A 10,468-nucleotide genomic window follows, 5' to 3' on the forward strand; every position below is an offset into this window, starting at 1 on the left:
ATCTGCTGTGAAAGGAGCACGAAGTTATCCCCAGCTAGTAATGGCAAGCGACTTTCCTGATGGCTGCTTACGCCTGAATCTGCCGAGGTTCAGCACGCTGGTTAAAGGAGGGGGCTCTGTGACAGAAGCCTCCCTCGGCGGAGGGTGGGACGAGGCCAGACCAGCGACACCTCCCATCCGGGCCACTCAGCTCGGAAGGGAAACTAAGCAGCTCCCTCGTCAGCCGATCGGCCCACCTCCAGCCAGCCACTGGTCCGAGTGTGCCCCCCAGCCCCCCACTGCCCCCCAACCCTTGCTCGAGCACCGCAACGTGATCCACCGTTCACGGAGATCAGGGCTGACCTTCCCCCCACGATCTCCCCGTATCCCTTGGTGCTTTTGCTATCGAGAAAGCCATCGATCCCAGTCCTGGACATACTCACGGACTGAGTCTCCACAGCGCTCTGGGGGGGGGGAAGAGAATCCCAAAGACTCACCACCCTCCCAGTGCAGAAATTCCTTCTCATCTCAGCCCTAAGTGGCCGGCTGTCATGAAGCCATTAATGTGCATAATATTTTGGAAAATGTATTTCTCTTAAAATAGAGGTTTAGTCTGTGTGTGTGTGTGTGTCTCAGTTGGATTAAAGCCAGCTCCTCTGGGTGCTTTGCTATGTACTAGTTTTGAGATGTTAACAGAGGTAGAGGGTGTATTTGCATTTTTTGAATAGCGCATTCAAGGAGTGGGGTGAAAACTGACACCCAGCTAGCAGCTACCAAGCAATATGTTTATATTACGAATAAAATTGGTACTTTGAAAGGGGTTTCATTGTTGGAGAGATTTAGTTCAGAAACTGGTGATACGATGAGAATTTACATTCAGTGGGGGGGGGGTGGTGGTAGGTATAACTTCAGCAGTTCTCGGGTGTGCAGAGCAGAGGCAACGTGAGGTCAAAAAGCAGCTGTAAACCTCCAACTGGCTCAACAGGAACCAAAGTGAAGAGAACCTCATTATGAATTCGTAAGGTGAAATTGCTTTGCCTGGTGTTTTGGTTCAGTCCGTGGGTTGCTGTTAACTTAACGGAGATTGGTTTGGGAATTTGTTAAAAGTCCTTGGTCCCCGTAACATGATCCACCCGCCTAACCTACAGAGCTGGAAAGACTGCGGGGTGCTCAGCGGCAGGAAATTAAAGTCCCTCCCTGTCGATCGCCACGCTCCCACTGGCAGGGAAAGGACTGACTACATGAATGGGCCAGCGGCGTAGGGTTTAGGTTGCTGGACCCATAGGACGGGAGAGAAGAGGAGGAGGAGGAGGCCCCAAGTCCTGCTCCGCCATTTGATAAGGTCACGACTGAACTGGTTGAGGTCTTAACTCCACTTTCCTGTCTGTCCCCCACCTCCCCCCCACCCCCATAACCCTCGACCATCAACAATCCTTCGAACTCAGCCTTGAATATATCCAATGACCCGGCCCCCCCTCCCTGCTCTCCCAGGAAGAGGATTCTCCAGACTGGTGGCTTTCAGAGAGAGAGAGAGAAAGAGAGAGAGAAATTCCCTTCACCTCTGTCTGATGTGGGAGACCCCGTCTCTGCATTCACCCTGTCCAACCCTCCTCCTTCCAGGGTCTTATATCTTTCAATAACATCACCTTTCAATCTCCTAAACTCCAGTGGGTACAGGCCTCGCCCTGTCCAACCTTCCCTCATAAGACAAACCCCCTCATCCTGGGAATCAGTCAAGTGAACCTTCTTTGAACGGCTTCCAACACCGTTACATCCTTCCTTAAATAAGGAGACCTGTACTGGACACAGTGCTCCAGATGTGGTCTCACCAGTGCCCTGTACAACTGGAACATGACCTCCCTACTTTATATATTCCAAATCCCTTGCAATAAACACCAACAGTCCATTTGCCTCCCTCATCACTTGCTGTGTCTGCACACTAACTTCTTGTGGGTTCATGTACCAGGACACCCAGATCCTTCTGCACCTGCTCATTCTGCAATCTCTCTCCATTTAAACAATCCTCTGCTTTATTATTCCTCCTGTCAAAGTGCACACGTTCGCATGTTCCCTCATTCTCCTCCCCATCTGCTAAATCTTTGTCCACACGCATAACCTGTCTCTATCCCTTTGCAGACCCCTTATGTTCTCTCCATGACTTACTGCCCTCCTTATCTTTGTGCGGTGAGTGAATTTAGCTCCCGTACATTCAGTCCTTTCATCCAAATTATTAACATATGTTGTAAGTAGTTGAGATCCCAGCACTGATCCCTGTGGGACTCCACTGCTTACGGCTTATCAACACAAAAATGACCCATTTATGCGATTGTCCCGAACTCTGGGGCAAAAATTCAGTCACCATGGGGCAACAGAACATCGAGCATACGAATTCGGAGCAGGACTAGGCCACTCAGCCCCTCGAGCCCTGCTCCCCCATTCTTTAATATCCTGGCTGATCCGATTGTCACCTCAACCCCACATTCCCGTCGACCCCCCCCCCCCCCGATAACCTTTCACCGTCCCCCCCTTGTTAACCAAGAATCTATCCACCTCTGTCTTAAAAATATTCAGAGACTCTGCTTCCCCCGCCCTCTGAGGGAGAGACTTCCAAAGTCCCACCAGCCTCTGAGAGAAAACATTTCTCCTCATCTCCGTCCTAAATGGGTGACCCCCTTATTTTTAAACAGTGACCCCCCCCCCCACCCCCCCCGAGTTCTAGATTCTCCCACAAGAGGAAACATTCTCTCCACATCCACCCATTCCAAAACCCCCTCAGGGTCCTTAAAGGTTTCAATCCAGTCGCCTCTCACTCTTCTAAACTCCAGCGGGTACGAGCCTAACCTGTCCAACCTTTCCTCATGAGACAACCCACCCATTCCTGGGATTAGTCCGGTAAACCTTCTCTGAACTGGCTCCCAACCCAGTTACATCCTTCCTTAAATAAGGAGACCTGTACTGGACACCGTGCTCCAGATGTGGTCTCACCAGTGCCCTGTACAACTGGAACAAAACCTTCCCACGATAAAAGCAAAATACTGCGGATGCTGGAAATCCGGAACAAAATTAAAAACAGCTGGAAAAACTCAGCAGGTCTGACAGCCTCTGCGGAGAGGGACACACAGTTAACCTTTCGAGGCCGTGTGACTCTTCAACAGAACTAAGGAAATAGAGAATTGAGGTGAATGTCAACTCCCTCCTATGGCACCACCCCATGCCCATGCAAAAGATGCAACACCTGCCCCTTCACTTCCTCTCTCCTCACTGTCCAAGGGCCCAAACACTCCTTTCAAGTGAAGCAGCATTTCACTTGCATTTCCCCCAACTTAGTCTACTGCATTCGTTGCTCCCAATGTGGTCTCCTCTACATTGGAGAGACCAAACGCAGACTGGGCGACCGCTTTGCAGAACACCTTCGGTCTGTCCGCAAGAATGACCCAAACCTCCCTGTCGCTTGCCATTTTAACACTCCACCCTGCTCTCTTTCCCACATGTCTGTCCTTGGCTTGCTGCATTGTTCCAGTGAAGCCCAATGCAAACTGGAGGAACAACACCTCATCTTCCGACTAGGCACTTTACAGCCTTCCGGACTGAATATTGAATTCAACAACTTTAGGTCGTGAGCTCCCTCCCCCATCCCCACCCCCTTTCTGTTTCCCCCTTCCCTTTTTTTTCCAATAAATTATATAGATTTTCCTTTTCCCACCTATTTCCATTATATAAAAAAAAAACCCCACTAGAGCTATACCTTGAGTGCCCTACCATCCTTCTTAATTAGCACATTCGTTTAGATAATATCACCAACTTTAATTTTAACACCTATGTGTTCTTTTGTACTATTGTCGTTGACATCTTTTGATGATCTGCTTCTATCTGTCGAAGGGTCATGAGGACTCGAAACGTCAACTCTTTTCTTCTCCGCCGATGCTGCCAGACCTGCTGAGTTTTTCCAGGTATTTCTGTTTTTGTTTTGCTTCTATCACTGCTTGTTTGTCCCTACAACCACACCCCACCCCCCTCCACCACTCTCCCTCTCTCTATCTCTCCGCCCCCCACACACACACCTTAAACCAGCTTATATTTCAACTCTTTCTTGGACTCGAACTCAAGTTCTGTCGAAGGGTCATGAGGACTCGAAACGTCAACTCTTTTCTTCTCCGCCGATGCTGCCAGACCTGCTGAGTTTTTCCAGGTAATTCAGTTTTTGTTGTGAAATATAAGCTGGTTGAAGGGGGTGGGACAGGTGGAGCTGGGTAGAGGGCCAGCGATAGGTGGAGGCAAGGAAGAGATTGCCAAAAGATGTCACAGACAAAAAGGACAAAGGGGTGTTGACGGTGGTGATGGGAGCTGTGGAATGTGCTAATGGTGAGTAAACCCCTTGTCAAACACCAGGAGAGAAATGGAAAGCAACGAAGGTGAACGGGGCAAAAGAGACAAGCGGAAATCCTGTCGGAGAGAGGAGCAGCATCTCTTCGAGGTAGGCATTCCTGGGAGAGAAGAGGCAGCGGATTAAACTGTAAACCAGACGCAAAGTACCGCCGGTGGTGGAAATCTGAAACAAAATCAAAAACAGCTGGCAAAACTCAGCAGGTCCGGCAGCCTCTGCGGAGAGGGACGGACAGTGAACCTTTCCGGTCATGGCCTCCCTACTTTTGTCATCAACCCCCCTCACAGTCAACGCTAACACGCGATTCGCCTGCCGTACCCGCACACTAACCTCTCGTGCTTCGTGCGCCGGGACGCCCGGATCCCTCCGCACCTCAGAGCCCTGCAGCCTCTCACCGTATTGTCCCACCTCAGGTGCCAACCGCCGGATCTTCGCCCGCGCACGTCGTCGTGCCTTTGGCAAATTTGGTGGTGGAGGGGGTGCCGGGTTTGGTGGGGGGGGGGGTGGGGGTGGGGGGGGGGGGGTTGGAGATCGGCTTCCGCACAAGAACCGGCAAAGCAGCGTCGGTCTAACCCGTGGCCGGACACAGCCCGGGCGCGCACAGCAGCCAACGCCACCAGCGTGGCCGCGAAGCAAGGGGCACGGCGTGGCCGACGGAAAGCCAACCACAGCCCACGCCAGGCACGTTGCCGCCCCATCGTGGCGCCACGCGGGACCCAGGCGAAACCAAATCGAAGCCAGCCCTCCCACCCCACCACCCCACCCCACCCCACCCCGGCGGACCCTTTCGGGATCGCACCCTTCGCTTTTACCCGCCTTCTTTCCGCCGAGGCATTTTGTTCATCGTCGGGCACCCTAACGGTTCTCTAAAAACCATCAGGCTTCAATGTAAGCCGAACTGGTTTGAGCGTGAGCGCTCAAAGGAAGACCCTGTGAGGAAAGACCAGGGGAGGCGGGCCGGGGATTTGAACTCTTGATCCTCTGCGCCCCAGGCGAGAACCCTACCGCTGGACCAGAGAGCAGGGGGGATCTGCGCAGCCGCAGTAAAGCCCCCCCCCCCCCCCCCCTTCCCCCCACCGCCCATCGCCGTTTCGGAAAGGCAGGAGGAGTCCGGCCCCGCCCCCAGCCCCGCCCCCCGGCCCCGCCCCCAACCTCACCGTGACCTTGGCGAATTGGGGTCATCAATTCCAACGCGGTCAACCTGGACTCTACTTTTTTTTTTAAAAGTCTGAGCAGAGGAAAATGGTTTTACTTCAGGTGGAAGCAGAAAAACGGCGGGTTTTAAATTTTTTTTGTCACGGATTTATTTAAAAAAAGGAATCAATCGGTGGACGAAAAGTCGTTGGTCGCCAGTGCGCCTGCGTCGAGTGGTTGCGCGGGGAGGGGGTGGGAGGGGGTGGGAGGGGTGGAAGCGCTAAGGCCGATGGGAGAGAGTTAGACGCTAATTTTTTTTTTTTAATAGGACGACTTTTCTGCCAAAAAAAAAACCCCGCAGGAAAGTCTCACAAAGGTTCAGCTTGACGATCAACTTTTAGTGGTGCGGCGTGAAGGAAGCGATGCGGGGTTGGAAGGAACAAAGATGGCGGAGGCGCTGCCTGAAGCCAGGTCGAAGGCGCGGGAATGCCAGCACGGGACGTCACTTCCGCCGACCTCCGCGATGGGAGCATGAAAAGACAACGGGAGGAGACGGGATGCGGGGTGGGTGGAGCGGCGGTAAAACCAAAGATGGCCGACCTTCACGTCACGTCACGTCACCTCACGTCAGGCCGGGCGTCATGAGATGGCGACGATGGGGTGTAGTCAAAGATGGCCGCCGCCCAATTGGACTCAGAAGCCGGGCGTCCGCGGCCGGGTGACATCATAGAGCGGCGACGGCGGGAAGAATCAAAGATGGCGCTGCTGCTAAGGTCAGTGAGGAATGGATATTGTCAACTCCCTCTGATGTCACATTTTTTTTTGTTGGAAAATCTTTATTTTAATTCCTTTTTTGCGGGGGTATATTTAACCCCAGGGATTTAAAAGCATCTGATAAAGGGACACAGGGGGGAGTTGCATCAGTTAATATTGGCCAATGAGACATTTAAAGGGATTTATTTCCAAAGGAAGTTGCAGATTTAATGACAGGCGAAGGGGGGGGGGGGGAAAATCTCCCAAACCTTCTCATGACCTTTTAGTCTAAACAAGACGGGTCGCAGCTTTCCGCCTTCGCTCGTCAGGACCGTTCGCAAGGACACCCGTTTTTGCAAAGGGAACAACAATTTACACTGCATGAGAAGAGAGTCGGTTGGCCGGTGGGGTGGGGTGGGGGGGGGGGGCGGGGAGGGGAGTGTGGGGAGGGAGGGGTGGTAGAGACGTCGCCACGGGGAATGCGCCCGTCGCCTGGGGACTGAACTTGACCGTCGACTGCCCAGCGTTGTTTGAAGTTTTGAACCTGGCTTGGCTTGGCTTGGCTCTCACTGGCCGAGGCATTGGCCCGAGGAATGAACCATCGAATGGCTGTCACTTGTACACGCATTGCCCCTGTTCCGGCTAAACGTGTTCTTCCTGCCTGCAAAGAACAGGGCCGTTTGTATTAATACGTGCAGCTCCTGGTGGAGGAAGGTGCGCCGCCCGGTGAGCCCAGCTGACGACCTTAAATTGGTTGTCGGCGTAATTATTAGCACACTGAGGTTTACTCGGCTAATGTTGTCCAATCGCGGAATCACATCAAATGTTGGAGACTTTTGCAAGCGCGGGCTGGTTGGGTATGGTCAGCACCCTGCCCGTTGGGACCAGGCGGGGTACAGATAACACCTTGCGTGACTTTTCAGCCTAATATACTCCATCCCCGTCCACTCCATTGTCAAAGGATGGAGTTTCAGAATCTGAATCTCCTATGTAAACTGTCATACAATTCTCTTCACTCATTCATGGGATGTGGGCCAGTATTTATTGCCCATCCCTAATTGCCCCCTTGAGAAGGTGGTGGGTGAGCTGCCTTCTTGAGCCGCTGCAGTCCCTGTGGTGTAGGTACACCCACAGCGCTGTTAGGGAGGCAGTTCCAGGATTTTGTCCCTGTGGTGTAGGTACACCCACCGTGCTGTTAGGGAGGGAGTTCCAGGAATTTGTCCCTGTGGTGTAGGTACACCCACCGTGCTGTTAGGGAGGGAGTTCCAGGATTTTGTCCCTGTGGTGTAGGTACACCTACAGTGCTGTTAGGGAGGGAGTTCCAGGATTTTGTCCCTGTGGTGTAGGTACACCCATGGCGCTGTTAGGGAGGGAGTTCCAGGATTTTGACCCAGCGACAGTGAAGGAACGGCCGATATATTTCCAAGTCAGGATGGTGAGTGACTTGGAGGGGAACTTCCAGGTGGTGGTGTTCCCATCTATCTGCTGCCCTTGTCCTTCTAGATGGTAGTGGTCGTGGGTTTGGAAGGTGGTGTCGAAGGAGCCTTGGTGAATTCCTGCAGTGCATCTTGTAAATGGTACACACACTGCTGCTACTGTGTGTCGGTGGTGGAGGGAGTGAATGTTTGTGGATGGGGTGCCAATCAAGCGGGGCTGCTTTGTCCTGGACGGTGTCGAGCTTCTTGAGTGTTGTGGGAGCTGCACTCATCCAGGCAAGTGGGGAGTATTCCATCGCACTCCTGACTTGTGCCTTGTAGATGGTGCACAGGCTCTGGGGAGTCAGGAGGTGAGTTATTCTCCGCAGGATTCCCAGCCTCTGACCTGCTCTTGTAGCCACAGCATTTATATGGCTGGTCCAGTTCAGTTTCTGGTCAATGGTAACCTCCAGGATGTTGATAGTGGGGAGATTCAGTGATGGTGATGCCATTGAACATCAAGGGGCGATGGTTAGATTCTCTCTTGTTGGAGATGGTCAATACCTGACACGTGTGTGGTGTGAATGTTACTTGCCACTTGTCAGCCCTGAGCCTGGATATTGTCCAGGTCTTGCTGCATTTGGACATGTTCTGCTTCAGTATCTGAGGAGTCGTGAATGGTGGTGAACATTGTGCAACCATCAGCGAACATCCCCACTTCTGACCTTATGATGGAAGGAAGGTCATTGATGAAGCAGCTGAAGGTGGTTGGGCCGAGGACACTAACCCTGAGGAACTCCTCGCCCGTTGGGGGCGCTGCAGCGGCAGCGTGACCTGTTTACATAGGAATAAGAGCAAAGTGCTGGGAGAGCTCAGCAGGTCAGACAGCCTCTGTGGAGAGAGAAACTGCGTTAACGGCCGCAGACTTTGTTATTGCGCAGGGTCGAGGGCTTGCTGATCGGCCAGTCAGACATTGGAAGGGAAAGGGTGGGAGTAGAACGAGCAACATTGCTCCAGCAGGAAACGGCCACGGGTTCACTGAGCTCAATGGCCTCCTGTCGCCAGTCCACGGCATGGTTCAACAGGGAGTGCTGCACTGTGGGAGGGTCAGTACTGAGGGAGTGCTGCACTGTGGGAGGGTCAGTACTGAGGGAGTGCTGCACTGTGGGAGGGTCAGTACTGAAGGAGTGCTGCACTGTCGGAGGTTCAGTACTGAGGGAGTGCTGCACTGTCAGAGGGTCAGTACTGAGGGAGTGCTGCACCGTCAGAGGGTCAGTACTGAGGGAGTGCTGCACCGTCAGAGGGTCAGTACTGAGGGAGTGCTGCACTGTCAGAGGGTCAGTACTGAGGGAGTGCTGCACTGTCAGGGTCAGTACTGAGGGAGTGCTGCACTGTCAGAGGGTCAGTACTGAGGGAGTGCTGCACTGTCGGAGGGTCAGTACTGAAGGAGTGCTGCACTGTCGGAGGGTCAGTACTGCGGGAGTGCTGCACTGTCGGAGGGTCAGTACTGAGGGAGTGCTGCACTGTCAGAGGGTCAGTACTGAGGGAGTGCTGCACCGTCAGAGGGTCAGTACTGAGGGAGTGCTGCACCGTCAGAGGGTCAGTACTGAGGGAGTGCTGCACTGTCAGAGTGTCAGTACTGAGGGAGTGCTGCACTGTCAGAGGGTCAGTACTGAGGGAGTGCTGCACTGTCAGAGGGTCAGTACTGAGGGAGTGCTGCACTGTCAGAGGGTCAGTACTGAGGGAGTGCTGCACTGTCAGAGGGTCAGTACTAAGGGAGTGCTGCACTGTCAGAGGGTCAGTACTGAGGGAGTGCTGCACTGTCAGAGGGTCAGTACTGAGGGAGTGCTGCACTGTCAGAGGGTCAGTACTGAGGGAGTGCTGCACTGTCAGAGGGTCAGTACTGAGGGAGTGCTGCACTGTCGGAGGTTCAGTACTGAGGGAGTGCTGCACCGTCAGAGGGTCAGTACTGAGGGAGTGCAGCACTGTCGGAGGGTCAGTACTGAGGGAGAGCTGCACTGTGGGAGGGTCAGTACTGAGGGACCCTCTGTGCCTCTGCTCTCCTCGGTGACGCGATTGGACTGTACTCACTGTCTCCCTCTCCCTCCCAGGGCAGTCGGCTATCGTTGCTTGCGAACTCCTCTTGCTCCAGCCTTCAGGGCGCGATGGTGAGTGACTCTGAGCGGACGTGGTGGGGGGTCTGTGTTAATGCACGCTTCCAGGTTTGCAGAAGCTCTGGCACATTGTACAAGCTCTGGGTCCCATCCCACTGGTCAGGCTCTGGCTGCGTCTGCTCGGAACTTCAGATTAGTGAGGGGTCTCGGACTATTCGACTGTGGCAGTCAGATCCCTTTCTAATAGAGAGCGGGAACTCTGAGGGGGGGAGGGGGTCCCACAGTTTGAGGGGGGGGGGGAGGGGGTGAGGGGACCCACAGTTTGGCGGGGGGGGCAGGTCCCTCACTCTGGGGGATGGGGGGGTCTCTCACTCTGGGAGGGGGGTCCCTCACTCTGGGGGGTCTCTCTGATGGTCTCTCTCTCTCTGATTGGACAGGGCCGTCTCCATGGGGACCAGCGCCGAACAGGAAATGGAGAGATTCTGGGAGAAGAATCAACGTCTGAATCGTCCGATATCCCCACATCTCACAGTCTACGGGTAAGAGGAGTCTCGCCGTCTCCCCGCCCCCCCGTCTCCCCGTCACCCCGTCTCCCCGCCCCCCGTCTCCCCGCCCCCCGTCTCCCTGTCCCACCCGTCTCCCCGTCACCCCGTCTCCCCGTCACCCCGTCTCCCGTCCCCCGTCTCCCA

General features: G+C 54.1%; 1 protein-coding gene across 1 annotated transcript; it reads left to right on the forward strand.

Moving 5' to 3' along the window:
- Nucleotides 1-5,922: 5,922 nt before the first annotated feature.
- On the forward strand, nt 5,923-10,322 carry sdhc (succinate dehydrogenase complex, subunit C, integral membrane protein). The gene is made up of 3 exons (XM_041180666.1): nt 5,923-6,270; nt 9,777-9,833; nt 10,217-10,322. The coding sequence occupies exons 1-3, from the start codon at nt 6,170-6,172 to the stop codon at nt 10,320-10,322; spliced, it is 264 nt and encodes an 87-aa protein (XP_041036600.1). The 5' UTR covers nt 5,923-6,169.
- Nucleotides 10,323-10,468: the final 146 nt, after the last annotated feature.

This window comes from Carcharodon carcharias, assembly GCF_017639515.1.
Source record: "Carcharodon carcharias isolate sCarCar2 chromosome 24 unlocalized genomic scaffold, sCarCar2.pri SUPER_24_unloc_1, whole genome shotgun sequence".
Taxonomy (NCBI): domain Eukaryota; kingdom Metazoa; phylum Chordata; class Chondrichthyes; order Lamniformes; family Lamnidae; genus Carcharodon; species Carcharodon carcharias.